This window comes from Thunnus maccoyii, chromosome 2, assembly GCF_910596095.1.
Source record: "Thunnus maccoyii chromosome 2, fThuMac1.1, whole genome shotgun sequence".
NCBI lineage: Eukaryota > Metazoa > Chordata > Actinopteri > Scombriformes > Scombridae > Thunnus > Thunnus maccoyii.
In genome coordinates this window covers 9,477,125-9,499,967 of record NC_056534.1, presented here as the reverse complement: position 1 = coordinate 9,499,967, position 22,843 = coordinate 9,477,125, and the positions used below count along the sequence as shown (strand labels likewise).

General features: G+C 39.7%; 1 protein-coding gene across 3 annotated transcripts; it reads left to right on the top strand.

Moving 5' to 3' along the window:
- The first annotated feature begins 3,210 nt into the window (after nucleotides 1–3,210).
- On the top strand, nucleotides 3,211–19,201 carry LOC121906883 (axin-1-like). Of its 3 annotated transcripts, none has more exons than XM_042426080.1 (13): nucleotides 3,211–3,292; nucleotides 6,884–7,580; nucleotides 9,532–9,725; nucleotides 11,781–11,933; nucleotides 13,149–13,283; nucleotides 13,414–13,510; nucleotides 14,329–14,466; nucleotides 14,795–15,188; nucleotides 16,726–16,903; nucleotides 17,014–17,190; nucleotides 17,555–17,857; nucleotides 17,950–18,099; nucleotides 18,243–19,201. In XM_042426080.1, exons 2-13 carry the CDS (start codon nucleotides 6,954–6,956, stop codon nucleotides 18,367–18,369), a joined length of 2,673 nt encoding a protein of 890 aa, XP_042282014.1. In that variant the 5' UTR covers nucleotides 3,211–3,292; nucleotides 6,884–6,953; the 3' UTR covers nucleotides 18,370–19,201. The 3 variants fall into 3 exon arrangements, with proteins under 3 accessions (XP_042282014.1, XP_042282023.1, XP_042282006.1); XM_042426089.1 differs by lacking the exon at nucleotides 3,211–3,292 and adding an exon at nucleotides 5,822–6,014 and having other exon boundaries at nucleotides 17,017–17,190; XM_042426072.1 differs by lacking the exon at nucleotides 3,211–3,292 and adding an exon at nucleotides 5,824–6,014.
- Nucleotides 19,202–22,843: the final 3,642 nt, after the last annotated feature.

Sequence of the window (22,843 nt, the reverse complement as noted above, 5' to 3'; positions counted from 1 at the left end):
AAATATTGTAAATGTGTCAGATATCCACTTGATGTGACTGACTCAGACTGCTGAAGCCTCATATAAACTTCACATCAACTTTAAAATACATTTTTGCACTAAATGACTGTGTGGACACACTGTGGATTTTGGCCCCCATCACTTACATTGAAAACACATTTGAAGGGGATCTTTTAATAGCCAGTATGAACTGGAGGAATGATTACAGCGAGGAAAACATTGCTCAGTGTCCATATGGACACCTGACTGTTTTAAGACAGTCTTGAAAAACTGTGAATCCATCGTTTAAGATCTCAGTTTACCAGTAATTAGTAGAAGTATTTTGATTATTTACTTACTTTACTTATTACGATGTACAAATATTCCATTAGAATAAAGAGTAATGCATTCAACATTTCACTCAAGTATTATCAAAAAATGTATATATTACACTGTTGGATTATTATTACTGATGCATTAACATTTAAACACCATTTTGATTTTGCAGCCGGTTGCAATGGAGCTAATTTTACCTATTGTATATACTGTTGGGTGGTTTAATTTACAGTATGACTAACGCATCGTCCTTTTTTTCTCATTATAGGTTTTATATATTATAGATAGATAGATAGATAGATAGATAGATAGATAGATAGATAGAGGGAGAAAGAGAGAGGGAGCACGAGGACTAGGTGTATTAGTGCCCCCCTGTGTGATGACCTTTCTTCAGCTAAGAGCTCAGACCTCTACAACACACACACACACACACACACACACACACACACACACACACACACATAGTCAAGGTTCATTATAGATTCATAAGTACCAACATGCCCCCAACCCCTCCTCACCAAGACATCATAAAGGTCAAGTTCATCTTCCTCAGTATTCTGTCTTTGTCTCCCTCTCCTCTCTCCTCATTGTCTCTGGGGGCAATGCAGCAACAATAACAACACCAGCCTGTTGCAGCAGGAACATGTGCAATATGTATGTGTGTGTGTGTGTGTGTGTGTGTGTGTGTGTGTGTGTGTGTGTGTGTGTGTGTGTGTGTATACCAAAGTGATGTGAATACATTTCCATAACGAAGCTGTAAAGTCTGCCAATCATACACACTGTCAAACATTTCATCATCATGTTCTCAAACAGTCTTGCCTGTCTTCATTACTGCCCTCCGAAAAACTTCTCTAGATCTCCTATTGAATGATTTCACACTGATTATCTGTTTAAAGACATCTAAATTATTTTAAAGATCTAGATTATAATGAGGCTAAATAGATTTTTTGAGGTCATATTGTATACATAAACGTGGGCAATAAACCGCAATCCTCAATATCTCTAAAAACAAACATCAATATAAGATGATATTTGGAGATTATTATTGGTGCTTTCAAAATATATGAACACAGAGGTAAATTCTGACAGAGATGGGGAAATTATCAAACAATTAGCGGCATTTATTGTGCCTTTAGGTCATGTTGAACAGAATAGTTTCCCCAGAAATAGCCCTTGAGCCTAAAGAAGCCTTTGAGACCTGCAGAACACTAACTCAACCTATATTATGATATTATAAAGACTAAAATACCAGATAATATATCTTTAAATATCATAATATCAGTATTATACTTGAATGGTTCTGCTCTAATTGTATATAATTACTTCTCTGAGGCAGGTTTTTAATCAATTGTTAAAAAGAAAGAATCTGAGTCATACATATGAGAGCTACAGCACATATGTGACACCGATAAGTCGTCAAATATGATTGTTTCTTAATGCTGTTTTTTCTTTTTTTCTGTAGCCCAGGTTCACGTTGTCATGGAGCAGCAGTCTGTCCAGGAGTGGACAAAGACAAGGACAGGTGTCTGGACCTCACCTGAGCCACCAGACCCTGCTACCTCCATGTGGGACAGCTAGTCCGACTGACAGGAGGCATGGTAAACAGCTATGTGAAACCACTCTTCATCCTAGGTGTGTTGCCAGTTTGGCATGCAGGTCTTTTCATCCAAATTTTATTATTTCATCCTTAAATCATTACTGTCATTGCTTATTTCTATAATAATAAACTGAACAGCAAAGACTGACTGTAGTGACTTTGTCATCTTGAGACAGATCCTGAATCCCATGTTGATTCCACTAGAATATTTTCACGCTTCATAACTCAAAACAATTTGGATGCAACCTCCAAACAAGTAAACAAACTCACAATTTAACTGTCAATGCACAAATACCTCAGTGTGTTTCCTGGTGATGTCGTCAATTCAAGTCTGTTGCTCTAATTTCCAGCTTCTTGAGAGTGTTGCCTGCGTTTTTATTATATTATATACATAAAAAATTTGTTTTTTATTACATTAAAGAGCCATATGAATTTCTTTCAATATGTCATTTGAGGTTCTAAGTTCATTCTTGTAAACAGCAAACTGAAAACATTGAAACTAATTTCACCACAAGGTCAATTTAGGAGCACCAAACAGTTCTGAGCTCCAGAGATTTTTTTTTATGCCAACATGGACAAAGAATCCTTAAAATGCTCACAAAAAAATGGAAATTTAAACATCTGCAATTCCATAACAGCTGGGCAACCCTATGTACTAATGAAGACCATATGACAGTACTGAAAGCTACAGAAACAGCGATTGAATTGACCATTTTAGTGAGATTGTTTCCTCAATTCTTAGTAGTATTTTTATTTCGACCAAAAGATTTTACCAAAAAAGAAAAAAAGAGTGTGTGAGAATTTATCACATTTAAGACACATTTCACATGTTTATCTCATCTTGAACACCCTTTCATGTGAATCACATACAAGCACATGTGAAATGTAAGATCACCTGTGAAAATTTCACATGCTATACATTTGTAAAAGGGCATTTCAAATGTGGTGAGTTCACATAAGCACCTGTGTTTTTGTAGATTTCATATGTAATAAACATTTACGTGGTTTTCAGACACTTAACTGTATGTTTTACATGTGAAAATATGTATTTCATGTGTGTGTTTTTTAGGGGATCTCTTGGTATTACTGAGAGGAAATAAATGATTGTTAACAATAGTCTAATCTCTCGCTCTCTCCTTCCTTCTCTCTTTCTGTCTGTCTGTCTCTCTCTCCCTCCCTCTCTCTCACACACACACCCTTACACACACTCTCACACACAAACCGGTGAAAGCTCGGTGCTCCTGGCTGACTGACAGCCCGGCAGAGGCGGGTGACACGCAGGATGCTCAGGTGGCGGCGGCGGTGTCCGGTCAGTCACTCTGTCAGATGAGAAGATGAGCTCCGTTAACTGAACACCTGTTCAGAGTTGAGAAATCCGAGGTGAGTCGACTTTTTTCTCTCTTTTTTTGTCAGTGTTTCTCACTAGAACATGTAGGTTGCCTCAGATTTGTCTCGGCTGATTGCCTGGAGCAAAGTGAACAGACCTGAGCAGGTTGTCTGTGGTGTTGATCATCTGTCTGAGTCTTGCTTGTGCCCCGCTGTTTTTTTAATATATGTATTTTTTATTATTATTATTTCAATACATTCTGCTTCTCAACTTTCATGACAATGTGTTGTACTAACAGCGTGCCATAAAACATGTAATAACTGTTAATCAGAGTCTAAAGGGATGTCGCTCCCACTGCAATTCATTTTATGATGACCATTGTGTAGTGACGTGTTGGGGTCTGTAGGGGCGCTGCTGGGCGTAATTTCGCTAAACCGACATAGAACCGCGACAGATAGAACCGGGATGCTCTGCGAAATCTATTTGATAGTAACTGTATCTAATGTCCTGGCAATGGTGGAAAGTAACTAAGTACATTTACTCAAGTTCTGCACTCAAGTACAATTCTTAGGTACTTTTTATGCTACTTTATATTTCTGCTTCACTATTCATTTCAGAGGCAAATGTGGTACTTTTTACTCCACTACATTTATCCGACAGCTACAAGTTACCTTTCAGATTATACAGTGCTATATTTAATAACTTTTTTTAAAAATTATTATTTCCCAAGTTGATGATGTCAAATGTATTGCTTTTTTAGTCCGACTAAACCTCCAAAATCTAAATACTCTCCATTTTCTATCAAATAAGACAAAGAAAAGCAGCAAATCCTCATAATTTGGAAACTGGGGAATATTTGGCTTTTCTATAATTTATTGATAATAAAAATAGTTGCCACTTATTTTTCTGTTGATCATCTAATTAATTAGTCATAGTGAATATTATATCCACCTTGACAACTACAACGTTAAAGACTTCTTACACATTAATGCATCAGTAATCATAATGAAATATTATAATTATATAATAATATAATGCTTGCAGGTGCCATTTTGCATAATGGGTACTTTTATTGTACATACTTTAAGTGTATGTTGTTTCTAATACTTCTGTACTTTTACTTAAGTACAATTTTGAATGCAGGACTTTACTTGTAATTGAGTATTTTTACATTGTAGTACTTTTTACATTGCTACTTTTATTTAAGTAAATAATCTGAATACTTCATCCACTACTCTGCACTGCATAGAGCTAATAGAGGAACTTAGATTCATGCTAGTGGAAGTAAACAGTTTTAGGCGTGGGCTTCACAGGATTGTTGTTGGCCAGCAGTGTTAGATATAATTACTGTTTAATTAATATTTACGCATCACAGCCCGCGCCAGTACTGCCTTTATAGCGATGCTGTCGATATTTGTTACTTTATTATAGTTAGCTGCAGTGGTGAAAAGTAACTAAGTACATTTACACAACTACTGCATTTAAGTACTTTTCTGGGGTACTTGTAACTCACTTGAATATTTTAATTTTAAACTACACTTCTACGCCACTACTTTTCACTTGACTACATTAATTTTATGGCTATAGTTACTAGTTACTTTGCATATAAAAACGTTTTAAAACCTTTAATGAGAAAAAAAGGACAATGCATCAGTCATACTGTAAATTAAACCACCCAACAGTATATACAATAGGTAAAATTAGCTCCACTACAACCGGCTGCAAAATTAAAATACTGTTTAAATGTTGATGCATCAGTAATAATAATCCAACAGTGTAATATATACATTTTTTGATAATACTTGAGTAAAATGTTGAATACATTACTCTTTATTGTAATGGAATATTTGTACATTGTAATAAGTAAAGTAAATAATCAAAATACTTCTTCTACCACTTACTGGTAAAATGAGATCTTAAAGGACAGGTTCACAGTTTTTCAAGTTTAAAACAGTCAGGTGTCCATATGAACAGTGATAGAGGTTTTCCTCTCTGTAATCATTCCTCCTGTTCATGCTGGCTATTAAAAGACCTTTCAGTGTAAGTGATGGGGGACAAAATCCACAATGTGTCCACACAGTTTTTTTTTTTTTTTTTGTTTTGTTTTTAAGTTTATCTGAAGCTTATATGAGGCTTCAGCAGCTGCTATATTTACAGTCTTATTAGCATCAAATTCCCTCTTTGTGTTTCCCTGTTGAGCTGCGGTGGAAGTATAGTAACAAAAAGAGGAACTCTGGCACTAGAAAGACTGTAACGTTGAAAGATATCTACTTGATATGACTAATTCGGACAACTGAAGCTTCCTATTAACTTTAGATAAACTTTTAAATACATTTTTGCACAACAGGAGGCTTGTGGATTTTGTCCCCCATCACTTACATTGTAAGTGCATTATGAAAGGATCATCTAAGAAGAATGATTACAGCAAGAAAACTTTGTTTCAGTGTTTATTTGAGCACCTGACTGTTGTTTTTAAAAAAAAGACTTGAAAATCTGTGAACCTATCCTTTAAAGACACTTTATGTTCGTCTCTTCTATGCGTTGCGGTTCTATAAACGCACCACGCACCGCACGGCGGCGGCGTGCACGCACGTATTCTCTCGCTCTGTATTATTGCTCTGAAACCAGCCACCATGGGGAGTTAAGGGCAAGACGACGGGTTATTTTCGTTAATATTTAATACAAGAAAGCTATCCATATGCTGCGTTTTGGAGCACACAGTTCTCGCCAGTATCCCCAATGCAGCGGATTACGGGGAACGGGCTTCCAGAGACGGTAGGAGAGACACTTTAGTGGAAAACACGGGACATTAACGCTAACCAAAACTAGCTAGGCTAGCTGGCGCTGCAGCCAGTAGAGTGGAAAACGTGCCCTCGCTTTCTTGTTTTGTTTGATCTCAGATCGGCTGATTTGTTAAAGTTAATCAGTACGAAAATGTGCATTTCCTCTGTTCCGAGTTAGCTGGGCACAAACAAATGTACAAAGTGCGCCTGTGTTGAAGTGTTTTTTGCACGCAGGCCCGTCTTGTGTGGTTGTAGAGTTTGTTTCTGTACCCATCCCCCACCGTCTTTGCAGGCCAAGATGAATGAGATTCTCACTTCAAAGCACTGGCATTGGTGGTGGCATTGCTACAAGGCTAGCTAGCTGTCTTAGCTTGTTAACATTTGTTGGTTATTTGGGAAATGATGTTCAGCCTCACGAAGTTTTAGCGTTGTTTTGACAGCTGTTAGCGCTAGCTTTAAAGCTAGCTGTTAAACTGACGACAAAAACTCAAGTGGTGAACTTAAGCTTTGAAATATTTGTGCACGGTTTTAAAATGCTTTCAGGTAGACGCTAGTTTAACTTGCTAATAGCAAGTATCTGACTAAACATGTTAAGTTAGCATGCTAGCAATGTTTTTAGTGTTTAACGTTATGAAGGATTCACCTCATTCATCTCCTGATATTATTAGTCACACTTGTTTATCTCCTGCTCTCTTTTCTTTGTATCTATCCGGCTCATCATCTCATGCTGCTTCTTAAAAATGCTATGTAGTGATGGTCTGACAGTAAAGGGGCCAGGAGATGAATCAGCAGTGTGTGTCATTTAGTAATAATGTTTATTTCCATTGCTGCTTCTAACTGTTTTTCTTGTTTCCATCACAGGGTGAATTGTTTGTCTGCAAAATCATTGCTAGAGGGGAAAGTCTGACCTCTGCCTTGAGCAATCAGAGACATGAGTGTTGTCAGAGAATTACATGGGATTGGGTACAGGGGTGGCGGCGGCGGCGGGGTTGTGGCCTCTCTGAGCGGCCCTGCCCACTTCACAGAGGATGCTCCGCGACCCCCAGTTCCTGGTGAGGAGGGATCTGATGTGGACCCCCCGGTCCAGTCAGCCAGCACCCGTCCAAACACCCTTTCCCAAACCCTTGGCTTTCCCCTGTCATCGTCGTCCTCTAAAATGGGAGATCCATCGAGTTACACGCCCTCCTCGTCGTCTGCGACTCCGCGTCGCCCGGACCTGGACTTGGGGTATGAACCCGAGGGCTCGGCTTCGCCAACTCCACCTTACCTGAAGTGGGCTGAGTCACTTCACTCTCTCCTAGACGACCAGGACGGTATCCAGCTGTTTCGAAATTTCCTGTGCCAGGAAGGGTGTGCGGACCTTCTCGATTTCTGGTTTGCCTGCTCGGGGTTTAGGAAGACCAGCCAGGAGAAGAGAGGAAAACTGGCCAAGGCCATCTACAGGAAGTACATCGTAGACGGAAGCGGGATTGTCTCTAGGCAGATCAAACCAGCCACCAAGAGCTTCATCCGAGACTGCGTGGGGAGGCCGCATCCGGACCCCGCCATGTTTGAACAGGTGATTAAAACATTGATTTAATGTTTGTAAATGTTCAAATAATAGTGATGGATGATGAACCGCTCAGGCTAGCGGAGAGTTGAATACGTTTCTCACTGACTTTATTTAGTCCATTTCAGTTTACTCATTTTTAAAGTATCAGCCAACTGAACATCAATCACTGGGCAAACTGGCCAAGATACAGCAACTGAAACTGAATTGATGGGTGTTTGAAACCCAACAGTCACCATATTTGGGTTGGATAGCAGCACTGTGGGCAGACTGACACTGATAACTTAGTCATCTGTAACTTCCAAAGGTGTCATGATTTAATCAGTTGCAGAAGTGTTATTGGCCCACATTCATGGTTGTGTTGTAGGTCAATGTTTACTTCCTGATTTGAAGAACCAGACAGCCATGTCTGCCGCCATCATAAATGGCGATATCTGGTGCGGCTGCCATTTGATAAGCAGGTCTTGAGTGCCAGTGGAGAGTATTTCTGTTTGTGAACTTGCCGAATCAGTTTCGATTTGGAGTATAGAGAGTTTACTGATATATGAACTCATTTTATATGGTTTTCTATGGAGCATTTGCTCTCAGCATTAATGTTACACATCAGCTGTTGCAGTCTTGAGGTTTGTGTGTGTGTGTGTGTGTGTGTGTGTGTGTGTGTGTGTGTGTGTGAGACCAGTCTTCAATATTCAGCACAGCAAACTCCATCCTGATAGTTTCTGGGCCGGATGGAAAGTAAGGCTCCAACTAACGATTGTTTTATTTTATGCCGAGTTGATGAAATGTTAAAAAATGGTGAACAATGGCGTTCACAATTTCTCAGAGCGCACAATGATGTCTTCAGTTTGGTTTTTTGTGACAAAGATATAAAATAGTTTAATGCCACATATGACAAAGAGAAACAGCAAATTGTAACATTTGAGAAGCTGGAAACAGAGTGTTTGCTCGAAAAATAACTGAAACGATTGATCGATTATCAAAATAACTGCCAATTAATTTTCTATTGAATAATCATTGCAGCTCTAATAGAAAGTTCCACCTCTTTAGAAGGGATGTTTTGGGGACATAAATTATAGCTGTGTGTAGCTTCCTGTGGTTGAAATGCTGTTATAGTACTTCAGAAGATATCAGTTCAAACTCCTGTGGCTGTAAAGGTCTGTTAGCCTGTTGTCAATGCCTCGGGATAGCGTACGCACATCCCAGCACGTTATCAGCTGCGTAGGCAAAAAAAAAAAAGTGTACGCAGACTGTTTGCCTGTAGTAAAATTAAAATAATATCTAAAGAAAGGGTGCAGCACGCATCACAGATTAAATCACAGATTCAATGATTTCTTGGGTTTTTCACCTGAACCCTCATTTTCCTGTTATCTCTTCCACTGTTTTTATCTCCGTTTTTTTTTTTCCTCTTTTCTTGATATGATGTGGGTCTATTGAATGCGTGTTCAGATCACATTCATACGAGGCTGCCGTCACAGACTAATGTGTTGTTCACCAAGACTCGAGTCCACACTCGATCACTGCTAAACAACAAAATGACACACAATGACATTACATAATTACCAGATGAAAAAGTTTTTGTTCTCTCGCAGCCAACCTTTCCAACTCTCTCTCTCCGTTGCTCTTCCACTCGTACGGCCTCTCTTGCTTTCTTGCTTTTCCATCCCTAATGAAATTCTTGCTCTCAACACACCTCTCTGTCAGTCTTGACGGAGTATTAGATTAGCTGGGTAGTTTGTTACATAAATGCAGATTTTATTCCGTGTCATTGCGTTGGTCTGGAACGGGTATTGCGTGAAAAAGTGAAGCAGTGCTGAAAGTGTGTTCAGCCCAAGTCGAGGGGGAAGTATGACGTGTTGCGCTTTATAAAGTAATTAAAACGATGGTGACATTTTTAGGCATCACTGAGTATTGCACCGACTCTTGAGTCCCAGTATGTGACCCCTGTGTTCGTGTGCTCCAGGCCCAGACAGAGATCCAGGCCATGATGGAGGAGAACACCTACCCTTTGTTCCTCAAGTCGGATCTGTACCTGGAGTTCACACGGACAGGAGGAGAGAGCCCGAAGCCTAACCCCAGTGATCAGAGTCCTTCATCGGGTCCAGCCAAGCCTGTGCCGGGGTACTTACCCACGCTCGCTGAGGATGAGGAGTGGAGGTAAGATAAGCTTGAGACTTTGATTCGAACCGTTAACCCTCTGGGGTCAAGAAAGTCGTATACGACGTAAAAATACTATAATACTATATATATACTATAATAATACTTACTTTAAAAAGCCGTTATGAGCCGTCACTGGTTCTTATAATCCATCAAGAACACACTGTTGTTTTTAGACACTTTCGAAAAATTATAATAATTATATGTACTTATTTATCTAATATTGACTGTAGAAATAACTCTTTACTGTTTTGGGGAATGAGATCGCTGGCAGCCATGTTGACTCTCTCTTGTCCAATCACAATTTGTGTTATTGGGTGGTGAACTGTGCGCAAAGAGCTGAACCAGTGACTGTTGCAAAATGGTGCATCGCCGATTTTACAAATGTGATTGTAGGGGTCTATTCTTTGTCCTGAGCATTTAGAAATCTACTGAAACACAGAAACGACCTTCAGAGAGTGAATAATGTGTCGCAGTAGTTATCTGAAGTGTATTGAGCTACATAAAGACATGTTTCTACCTCCGCATGCACTTTGACCCTTGGAGCATGCGCACATTACGCATATGGTGAAATGTGTGTTTTTATTCTGTTTGCAAATGTTTTATTAATTAACATAAATTGAGGAACGGCAAGATCAGCTTGGTGGATGTGGCGTGGCAGGCAAAAATGACGATTTTCCAAAAAAAAAAAAAAAAAAACAACATAAAAACACACCAAGAAATAAATATTGACAGTTTGCTAAAAATGTAAATAGTTCACTTTTTCTCATAGACTGAAAAAAAAAAAAAAAAAAAAAAATATGGACATAGTCACCGTGACGTCACCCGTTCACATCGTTTTGAAGCCTGGAGTTTAGTGATTTGACTGTCGCCATCTTGGATTCGGCAGTCGCCATCTTTGATATTTGGAGCCAGAAGTGGCCGTGTTCGTACGAGAGGGTGGAGCTAGCTATAGCTGCTAGCTTGGTTAGCACGGTGCATTTGCAGTCTATGGTTAACTGTGATAATGCTAATGCAAATGCTAATTTTCGCTAGCAAAAAAAAAAGGCCTAAAACCATTAAAACAAAATGTACATACTGGAAAAACTGAACAGCCGACTCCTTAGAGGGTCTTTTATCACAACCAAACACTGAACAAGACTTTTTTAGGCAACCAAAATGTTAGTTAACTTTCATGAACTGAAAACGCACTATGAAAGAGCCGCAGCTACGCCTACACTCCATGAATCTGGGCTTATACTCTGCCTTATCATCTATTTCATGCCATAATTTGCAGACTAAACCTCATGCCGCCTTGATAGAGGCCATAAACTCATTAGGAAAGTGTTTATTGAGGTAATAAATCAAGTTAGAAGGGAGGCCGTTTTATCATGGACTTCAAACAACTGGACTTTTTTTTTTTGCAACCAGTGGAGTCGCCCCCTGATGGCCATTAGAAAGAATGCAGGTTTAAGGCACTTCCGCAATGGCTTTACTTTTCAGACCAGGAGCTACCTGCTTCGTTTTGTTCTGCTTGGTTATCATCTGAGGTCTTGGTCTACAAATGTGAAGACACGCACATAGTTGTTTGTTAAATTACCCAGAAACGAATATGGGCAGTTGTGATAAAAATGTTAATAGTACTTTTTTCTGTGCAAGTGAGACTTAATTTTTTTGTTTTTTACTTAAGACCTTGGGCTACAAATGTGAAGATTGTAATCATTTGCACATAGTTTGTTTTTATAGGAAATGGATAAAATGTTGAAAAATTCAAATTCTGTTTTACTTTTTCTTTTGACTTCTTTGTCTAATAACTGTACATTATGTCATGTGATATCACTGCAGCAAACATATTCAAATAGCCCGTGTTGTGCTGAAAACAATGACATCAATTACTGGCTTGTAACTTACAGTACTGAATTTATATAAATGTTTATATATGAAGAGAGTAAAAGTCATCTAGAATGATTAAACTGTAAGCTTTCTCAACTGGTCAGTTCGCAACGCAAAGTGAAAAACCAGAAAGAGAGTCTATCTGATGTTTGAATAACACGTCTAATTCATATCTGATCTTAGGTGTGGAGGAGGACCGAGGGAAGTGGAGGAAGAGAAAGATGAGGAGGAGTGTGGAGACACACCAGCTGGTCGGCTGACTCACAGCCTGCTGATGCAAACGGCGCCGCAGAGAGCTACAACCAGCCGGAGGAGGCAGGACAGCAGGGAGTACAGGTGTGTGTGTTTGTGTGTGTGGTTGTGTTTGTGTGTGTGGTTGTCGCTCTCATAAAGGACACAGTTAGAGCTGCAGTGATTATCAGAAAATGAATCACCAACTATTTTGATAATCGATTCATCGTTTTTTAAAAGAAAAAACAAAGAATCTCTGGTTCCAGCTCCTTAAATGTGAACGTTTTCTAGTTTCTTTCAGTCCTCTAACATAATAAACTGAATATCTTTTGGTTGGGGACTGTTGATTAAGACAAAACAAGACATTTGAAGTTGTATTTTGGGCTTTTGGAAAGAGTGATCGACATTTTTCATAATTTTTTGACATTTCATAGACCAAACGACAAATTGATTTAATTGACAAAATAGTTGACAGATTAATTGATAATGAAAACAGTCGTTAGTTGCAACCCTAGACGCGGTGATGTCTTAAAGTTTACAATATTTTCTGTTAAGAAGCATTAATATTTTCCAGTATTCAGTAATGAATCATTTCCAAGGTCATTTATGTCAATATTGCTAATGATACTAATATCCTCCCTGTTGTTTTAATCCCGTTAACCTGAAGGAAAGCTGTCATCTGAAATTCCTTCTTTATAAGTTGATATATAGTTGTTGCCTGCAGGCCAGCACCTCACTAGAATAGGGGTGTTTTTCCCTCAGTTAAAAAAACATATAATGATGCCATCATGTCTAGCATACACCAGGAGAGTTTACCCAATAAACTGTAATAATGATGTTTGGTGCAAAGGCAGCGGTATTTAAAGCACTGCTCCATTTCCAAATCTGCTAATATCCGTTGCTTTTTACTTAAATTTGTTTTTTTTCCTATTCATGTACTGTGTCAAACAGAACAAAACTCTTTTCATGACGAGAAAAGTCTGTTTCTTTACTTAAACCCTTGTTCAGCTTGAACAATGGTTTCACTTGTTACACTTAAAAATGTTTGTTTCCCGAATTAAATTAAAATTTTCCTTGTTACTATGTTCTTTAAAAAGCTAAAAAATTGTGTGAATGTGAGTTTGAGTTTGAATCAACTTAAAAACAACTGAAAATTCCTGAGACATCTCCTGGTGGTAGCGATTCCCTTCATTGTCATGGAAAACCCTGCGAACACTCATGGATTACTCCCCTATCTATACGTTGAGCCTCGTCTTTGAGAGCATAACCCCACGTTTTTAATATGAGCGCATTAACCACGATGTCTCTCCTCATCCTCAGACCTTGGAGAGAGCCGGTAAACCCGTACTACGCTAACATGGGCTACGCTCGCGCTCCAGCGACCAGCGCCAACGACAGCGAGCAACAGAGCATGTCGAGTGATGCAGACACACTATCGCTGACCGACAGCAGTGTGTAAGTTAACGCAGACGTACTTCATCATTTAAATCTCTCCTTTTATTAATTCAGTTACTAAATGCTACACCATAAGTGTTAATTAACGAGTTGTTAAGATGTTTGATTGATTGTGTGTCTGTGTTTGCAGAGATGGTATTCCTCCATACAGATATCGGAAGCAGCATCGCAAAGAGATGCATGAAAGTGCCAAAGCTAATGGACGTGTGCCCCTACCTCATATACCTGTGAGTTATACAGACACTCAGACGCTCTTTTATCCTCACGTCAGCACAGGCGGCTGTAATCACACAGCAGTAAAGGCAGCATAAAACCTGATGACCTTAATCAAATATTAATGACAATGTCTTCATGCTGTCCCAGCTTTATTACTGTAACAGATAACAACAGATAGCTGAGGGAGGATTAACCTGTGACACAAGAATGTTTCGCAAAGTACGGCGCCATGTTGTTATAATTAATAGGTCACTTAGCAATGATACTGTTAATGTTTCTATAGCAAATTACGTAATACCTTTAATCAAATCATTTTTAAACTTAACCTTGCACAAGTCCAGTATCTTGGATGGTATGCACAAATTCAAATATGACATAAAACAACATGGAAGAGCTGATAGAAAGTATAAATACGAATAAAGCAAACAACTAGCTGCCTAAACTGGAATATGAGAATATTAATGCAATATTCCTGGAATATTTAATGACATTCACCTTTTTAAGTAGAGCAGCTTGTGATGTAAGCATATTTGTCTACATGTGTCTCATAGAAATATGTAATTTACAAAAGTATAATTTGCATTTTGTCTAATTTTAATGTTAATATAGTGGGTTAAACATACAATTATGTGCTTTCATTCTTTTTCTTTGTTGTAATTAGAGTCTCTTTTTTGCTGTTTCAAATCTCTTCACAGCTGCTCTTTTCGACTCATAACATTTATTTCCCATCTGATAATTTACATTTACAAATTCGGCATCCGAATTTTTAGCCGCCGCTTTCCATAGGAATCCACGGCATGTAATTTTTTGTGCTCATGTCTGTACGCAGCGCACGTACCGCATGCCAAAGGACATCCACGTAGAGCCTGAGAGGTTTGCAGCAGAGCTGATCAGCAGGCTGGAGACGGTTCTCAGAGAGCGAGAGGCTCAGGAAAGACTCGAAGAAAGGCTGAAGAGAGTACGACTGGTGAGTTCACGATCGCACGTGTCCTCCTCGTGATGCAATGAGATCGCAATACAAAAATTCACGTTGATATGAGAAATGTATTATATATATTGAGGAGCATGTGCACCAATTATAGGGCGAGCCAATATATCACCTAAAATCAATTTTAATTAATTGTCACATTTACCTCGGTAACAATCAATCAAACAATATCTTATTTAATACACGTGTGCACAAGATTTGTACTGAGCCGGATTATGACTGATTCATATTTATTAACCATATTTTTTTACATTTACAAGTGCGTGTCAAGTTACTAATAAAACATCTGTTTCCTTCCTCACAACAGGAAGAAGAGGGGGACGATGCTGACATCTCCGTGACAACCTCCATGTCTTCTCATAGCATACCACTCCCCCTCCCCTCATCGTTTCCACCTCTCTACGGCGCCCGTTATTCAGAGACCACTGCTAACTCGGCGACAGTCGCCACTTACGGCGGCCTGGTTGCCATGGAGGATTCCCATGACGACGACCCGGAATCTATTTTGGATGAGCATGTACAGCGCGTGATGAAGACGCCGGGCTGCCAGTCGCCAGGGGCAACCAACAGCACCTTAGGAGGAGGAGGGGGTCGACACACTCCTCCCAAATCGTCACGCTCGCCCGACGGGGGGATCGGCCCGCCGCACTACCCCCCGCACCGAGGGGGAGGTCACAGTCTGCCTGCTGCCGGGGTTAAAGGTAAGAGGCTGCGAAGGCAGCAGAGTAGGATGTGCATCTTAACCGCGTGGCAGTGCCAGGGGGACGCATCGCCATTCTCAGCACAGAAAATCAACACTTTTTTTAAGGTTTCATGATTGGCACACCCCCGACTATTGTATCGTGACTCCTTTTCCTGTCACATGATAGCACATCGTCTATGATATTATAGCTGTGTGGCAGTGAACAAGGTATTTATATTATTTGTGTTATTGTTAACAAATTCCCATGAAAAGACACAAATCAAGAGAATGAGAACATGTTTTGAAAAGGTTAAGTCATTACTCAGACAGGAGTAAATGGTGCATTTGTTGGGGACTATTTTTAGCAGTGGATTAATCCACATTTGGTGCTCTTGTGCGGAGGTTCCAGTGTCCAAAGTAACATTTTTCTCTTTAGATTTGGTTGGTTGTTTTCCTTTAGTTATGGATATGTATTGTTGATATATTACGCAAATATGCAAAATATAAAATTAGGCATATTGGATCAGTAAATGAATGTTGTATAAATGTAGGATTCTCCAGAGAGCAGTACATGGGGAGAAGAGAGCAGAGTTTAAGAGAATAACATTTCAGTGAGTTTGGATGACCTTGATAATAAACTCTTATGTCATGAACTGAGACAATAATACATTTCTGCAGATCTCTCACTGCAGAAATGTACTCATTAAGATTGAACAGTGGGAGAAAGAACATAATGGCATTTGTTTGTGTGCAGGTATTTATTCCAAGCTCCTTCTGTCTGCTTCAGCGAACCACCTGTCCACTACAGACATGGAGTTGAACCGTAATGAATGAATAAAAAAGGAGAAGTGCAGGAGGAGGAAAATGTAACAGAAACTAAGAGCGTCTGTTTCCACAGTAAATCATCTGTTGAGTGTTTGACGGTTGTTTTATTTGTGCTTTAGAACGTAACCGCCATGAAACGATCAGAAAATAACGTTTTATTTCTCTCATTTCCTGGCTTTGTTCTCACTACCGCAGCTCTCACTCGCTCACACTCTTTCTCTCTGTTTTCTCTTATCTTTTTTTAAAATAAATCAGGAAGCCGACAGCAAAGTCTAACTTTACTTATCAAACAAAGAGAAATGTCCAGGGCCTCGTAACATTTGCTAACGGGCTGAGAGGAAACAATGTGATCTAGGGCGGTTGATAGAACATTAATCAGCAACTTTTTTTAATGAACTTTTTCTTGTTTTCAATGAAGTAACCACAAGAAAAATGCAGAGAAAATAAAGTTTTGTTTTTATGCTCGGGCTCTCTCACGCACGTTGTCATGGTACCTCAGCAGACTGGCATGAGGGACGCAGGATCCATTGATTGTTTTTTTGTCTTTTCATGGGATTTGTTGACCATCAGTGCGTTAACGTGCACTTCAGTAACCGCGTTACATAGAAAACTACCTGTGGAAATCAGGTTTCTCTAATCCCATGACAGTTAAGTACAGTTACGTTACTGTAGGATGTATTGAAGAGAGGCGAGTACGTCACTGATGAGTCTCTTACTGATGTCCTCTTCAGGTATGCATCACCACAAGCAACTGTATCACCACCGAGGAAGAGAAGGGCAGGAGGAGGCGGGCTCCAGGTCTCAGGCCAACTTCCTTTGGAACGGAGACCCAGCCAACCAGTACGCAGGGAGAAGTCGAAACTACGCCGACGGGGCTGGAGCCAGCACACTCGAGGGGATGGGCTACAGGTAGGCCGATGCGGTCGTAAATGTGCTAAACGTGCACACCAGGACTACAGCGTCTTGTATCCAGGTGATCTAAACTGGTTTGTGTATGTGTCACCTGTTTCGTCCTGCAGCAGTAAAGGAAGCACGCTATCACGGCGAGGTTGCAAGAAGACGTCGGAGACATCAGGCAAAGGTGATGAGAGCGGGCGTGGAATGGAGACCCAGGTACCGCTGGAGGATCTGGAGAGAAACCAGAAGATCCTGCAGTGGATGATGGAAGGAGACAGACAGAGGAAGAGCTCACACGGGTGAGTCTTACACTGTTACTCATATCGCTCATGATGAATATAAACATTTCTAATGAGTTATACTTTTAAATGTTTTCAGAGTTTAATTCTTTTATTAAATATATCATTTCAGATTTTTCAGAAGGCCCACCACTCCTGCCAAAAAACATTTTTGTACTGTCTTATCACAGTGCCGCGTCCACCACTTTATCAGTTATTTTTCCTTCATAAAATAGGATTAAGTAGATTTATATGAATCTAGCTGCGTAAGAAATATATCTAGTTGCTTTAACTGTTTGTTGAGATAAGAATCGCATCAGTCTTCTCGATATTTCTGTCAAGTCGCCTGACGTTCTTCCCGTCTCCCTCTTTGTTGTTTCTCCAGCGGCAGCACAAGCAGCTCCAGGAGGACGGGAGCCAGCAGCGAGTCGCCACGTCCAACCTCAGTGGAGCGACCTGGGGCAGTGCACCCCTGGGTGTCCGCCCAGCTGCGTAACAACCCCTCATCATCGGTGTCCCCCGCCATCCCCTGCTCATCGTCCGCCCAGGTCCAGCCCTCTCACCCTTTCATCCAGGACCCAGCCATGCCCCCCAACCCGGCTCCAAACCCCCTCACCCAGCTGGAGGAGGCTAGGAGGAGGCTGGAGGAGGAGAGGAGGAGGAACGCACTACAGCAGGCCAAGCAGAGGTAGAGTGTCAAGTTTTATTTATATAGCCTGAAATCACATTTTGCTTATATGATGATGAGTGTCTGACACGGATCTTTCTCTCTTTTTTAAGGCATAAGTCCGGTAAGCGCCAAGTATGTGAGAACATGACGGTCGCTTACTACTTTTGTGGAGAGCCGATCCCATACCGAACATCAGTCAAAGGCCGTGTGGTGACTTTGGGCCAGTTCAAGGAGCTGCTTACCAAAAAGGGCCACTACAGGTGAGAACATCTGATGAGTATATCTTAAAATTAACAGTACAGGAGGGAACGTCTCAGTTTAAAGGAACCATTTTTGGCTCAGAATTGATGAAAAGTAAACAAAAAAATATGTGTCTTATATACGTCTTGTCTTTTGCGCGCAGGTTCTACTTTAAGAAAGTGAGCGACGAGTTCGACTGCGGCGTAGTGTTCGAGGAGGTCCGCGACGACGACGCCATCTTGCCCATCTTCGAGGAGAAGATCATCGGGAAAGTGGAGAAGGTCGACTGAAATTCGGGAACAGGAAGACGAAACGGAGTTGCAAAAAAGTTCATTTGAAAAGAGGAGATACATTCGGGTCGGAGAAGAAGAAGAAATTCAGCTGTGTGGGGGGAAAAACGAACGAGAGAAAGTAGAAAGAAGGAAGGAGCAATGTGTGACAGAAGGTAGATCGCGCTGCATGGTAGAAGCTCGAGTATTAAGGAGGTGGTTGTTTTTTTTTTAGTGGAATATCTGGAAATCTGCGTCAAAGCCTGGATCAAACCCTACATAAAAGCGAAGAAGCTTGGCCAGATGACACGGGAGAGCGGAGGAAAGGAACATAAATTATTTCACCTGTCTTGTCTCCACTGTGGATATCCGAGGAGGGCTGTTTTAAAAAAATAAAAAAAAATAAATAAAAAAAAAATCTGATGTCTGACCAGTCTTCCACTTCCACCGCGATGGATGGAAAAGGGTGAGGGACTGCTGGAAGGAGAGAGGATAAGTAGTCTTCCACTTCTGCTCTGGAGGAGCCTGTCCTCCGCAGACCATTACGATGCTGCTACATTACCACGGAAACTCTTCAATCGGTGCTCGGGACAGTAAAGAAAGCGGATTTGTTCCATTCAGGAGTCTCGCTGCCTTTCGCTGTCTCTGTTCCTCATCAGCTGGTGACAAGGGGAGAGGACGGAGGATTTAGGGAAGTGGAACTATTAGCCTGCTTCTCCTCTCGTTGACTTCATAGCCTCAAAAGAGAAACGTGCTCACCCTTGATTCCTAGATGTCATGTAGTGATCTCTCACATAAACATGTCCAGACAACAGTTCTCTACATAACTTGTTTACCAAAGCTACATATTTTTGATAAGACAAGTATCCTAGCTACTTGTTTTCCTTTTTATTTGAATTGTGTATGTACAAGGCAGGTACTATTACTTATTAATGCAGCCTAATTTCGTCATATCTCAACTTAATGTTGTATTATTGTGTATGTTTTGAAGCTAGTTCATTAGTCATTTCAGGGCAGCCATTTTGTTTGTTTGTTTTTTTTCCTCTATACCACATCTCCGTATCCCAATTCTGTACTGTTTACCTTGAGTGTGCAGTTCTGTTCTCCTGCGCAATGCATTTTTAATGTAGGACTGTTTTTGTTTGTGTTTTTTTTCCCACCCTCATAAATCGGTTATCTGTGCCATTCTCGAATTTTTTTTTTTTTGTGAAAAAGAGGAGCGCACACGCTATAGGTGTGCCGTTTTTGACCACGATCATCTGTTGTTTTGACTAGTCGCGACGTCCCCCCCCGATATTTTTCTGCTATACTGAGAGCCTGTGTACGTAACTCCGAGCTCAGTCTAGGTGCCTGCCTGGCCAGTGCCATTACTATCTAGAATGCTTATTCTGAAGCGTGTTGGTGAGTGTGAAAGCCTCTGTGTCATGTACGCCTGTACTCAGCCAAAGAGCATATCATGCGTCCCCGTATGCCTACAAGCGTGTGTCTGTGCAGTCCACGAGTATCACATGTATTGTTTCAGATCGAGCAACAAAAGCGACCTTCAAACATTGTAGTTTAACGTTGAGTTTAACATCTGCAGCTTCTCTCCAAGGAGGGGTTTGACATTTTGAAAAATGCACTTTTTCCCGCTTTCTTTCTGAGAGTCGGATGAGAAGATCGTATCTGTATGGTGTATATGAAGCTACAGCCAGCAACCAGTTAGCTTATAGCTTAGCATGAATACACCTACAGCTCAGCTTTAGTACAGATTAAATAAACTAGAGTTATTGTTATTAGGGTTGGACGATATGGACAAAATCAAATGTCACAATATTTTTGACCATATACCTCAATATCGATACAGCGACAATATTGTAGGGATGGTTATTGAGTGTTTCCCCTTGGTTGACTGCTTTGGGGCAGCAGGGGGTGGCGCTGCCCCCCCCCCCCCCCCCCCCACCCCCACCCCACTGCCAATATCTAGTCTCATATCAAGATATTGATATAATATTGATATATTGCCCAGCCCTAATTGTTATTAGTAAGTAGTAAGTTTTCTCAGTTAATCATTAATGTCAGCCCATCACAGTTTCTTAAAGCCCAAGGTGACGTCTAGAAATTGCTTTGCTCGTCCAACCAGCACTGATGGATATTCGACTTCCTGTTTCTTAAAACAAAAAATGTATTGTTCTTCTGTCAATCATATAATCATTAATCGATGCATCATTTCAGCCTTAAAATTAACCAGATATAAGGTGTTAATTGGTGAGCTTCAGAGGTGCTAGTAGGTGAATTTTGTTAGCTTTTGAAAGAGCTTGGCTAACTGTTTTCATTTGTTTCCAGTCTTTATGCTAAGCTAACCGGCTGATTATATTTACCGTACAGATGAGAGCGTTTTCAATCTTTTTATCTAACTCTCAGCCAAAAAGCAGATAAGCATTTTTCTAAAAAATGTCAAACTATTCCTTTTTAAACTGCTCACATCCGTTACAGTACTGCCTTGTGGCCAGAATATCGTAAAGCACCGTGCAGACGTTGCACTGATGACACACCAGCCATGTAAGCTGAATGTAATTTGACATTTTTAAAAAAAACTTTTACCTGCTATTTCCTTAAAGGAATCACTTCATCGGTCATGTCAATACGCCTGAGTCTACCTTCAGTGTTGATCCCAAACCTTTGTCCAGATTGAGTGTTTTGTGTAATCTATGCTGGTCGTTAATTGAATGTGTTCATCAAACAAAGAGGTCCTACAGTAGGTCTGGCAGGAATGTCAATTTGTCCTGGGTTCAGCCCAGTAAGGGAAACATAGGATCGGAAAACATACTTGTCCTTACTTCAACCCATTATGCCTTCAATATGAAATTTAAAATTTAGATATGTATTTGTTTATAAAAAAAAAATGTAATTTTAATAATCACCGAGCATGTTCTTTATAAGGAATGTTTTCCTGATGAGTTGAATTGTCTATTTTTGTTTTAATGTTTATGTGCGAACTGCTATGGCCCTCAGATATATTTTATCTGTTATATTAGAAAGAACGCCCAGGGACAGTTGAATGACAACATTTTGTTAAGAGTTGTTTCTTGTGATTATGATTTCTTCAGAGATGGACAAAACAAACAACCGCGTCTGTTGTGTTGTCGATTTGTGTGAAACACAGTGCCTTTATCATGTTATCTTTCAAAATATGTTTATTGAACCAATCCATGCTTTTTAATGTAAGTTTTTTTTTTTTGTTTTCAGTCAGTCCTGTTGTATTTTTAGCTACAGACATGCTTGCTCACTTCTGTTCTGATAGATCCTCTGCTGTAAATATGTACATTATCATTTCATACGTGTCTTCAGACCTGCACCACATGTCCATGGTGTTTCTGTTTTTTCAAAGGTAAACGCCAAGATGTCACTGTGCTGGTTCCACTTGTACATTTCTTTTAAAAAGGTACTTCATAATAAAGATGTTGAATAAACACTTTCTCTCTTTTATATTTTAGACAGTATTTTCTGTATTTACCTTCTTTTCTTACTCTCAACACGTAACACATGCCTCCTTTTTGCCATGAAATATAGTGTTTACATCGGAAGACTGGTCCCTTGAACAGTACACACACGTTTCAGGCTGCGACAATTAGTTAATTAATTGACTAGTCAATCGAGAGAAAATTAATCAGCAACTATTTTGATAATTGATTAATGGTTTAATTTATTTTTCATGCAAAAAAGGCTTAATTTTCTTTGGTTCCAGCCTCTCAAATGGTGACAATTTGCTGTTTTTCTTTGTCATAGATGGCAAAGAAAAGAGCCCTAATGTTGCTACAAACACCCATGACTGGAAAGAGACTTTTTTTTTACTTAAGTATTATATTGAAGTAGTTTAATGTGCTGGCATTTACCTTTTTTTGAGACTTCTTTATGCTGTGATGGCTCCTATTGGTAACTTTATCAAATATAGTCAGTGATTAACCCATAAAATATGGATTTGTACTATTTTGTTTCCCAACAGTAATAGGTGTTGTCACCTCCATCTAAGTATCTCTTAAGAGCTACAGTAGTATTAAATGCTTTTAAAATGAACTACATCATTGTATCATTGCTGATAGTTATATAAGTTGTAGTTAAGTGAGTTTTTTAAGTTAATTTATTTTTACTTCAGTTTTTCCAATGTGTTGCTTAAAAGTATTTTCCACCAGTCTAAATAAATACTGATACACATGGTCAGGATCAGTGGAGGAGTACATTTACTCAAATACTTCATTGAAGAATACTTTTCCTTTACTTGTACTTAAGTACACAATTTTTCTACCACTTTATACTTAAACACCACTACAATTCAGATATAAATTTTACTTCACTACATTTAGTTGACGGCTATAGTTAACTTGTTATTTTGCAGACAAAGATTTAACATAGCAAGCATATGATGATTATAGATAATATAAACTACTACTGGTTTAACTACCCAGTAATATAGTTATAATTGGCTTTACAGTCATTAACTACAACATTAAAATGC

Bases quoted from the DNA above. Each gene is read 5' to 3' on its own strand.
- LOC121906883 (XM_042426080.1), top strand. From the start codon at position 6,954: ATGAGTGTTGTCAGAGAATTACATGGGATTGGGTACAGGGGTGGCGGC. The intron at 7,581-9,531 runs GTGATTAAAACA...CGTGTGCTCCAG, and splicing joins ACCCCGCCATGTTTGAACAG to GCCCAGACAGAGATCCAGGC. The intron at 15,189-16,725 runs GTAAGAGGCTGC...TGTCCTCTTCAG, and splicing joins GCCTGCTGCCGGGGTTAAAG to GTATGCATCACCACAAGCAA.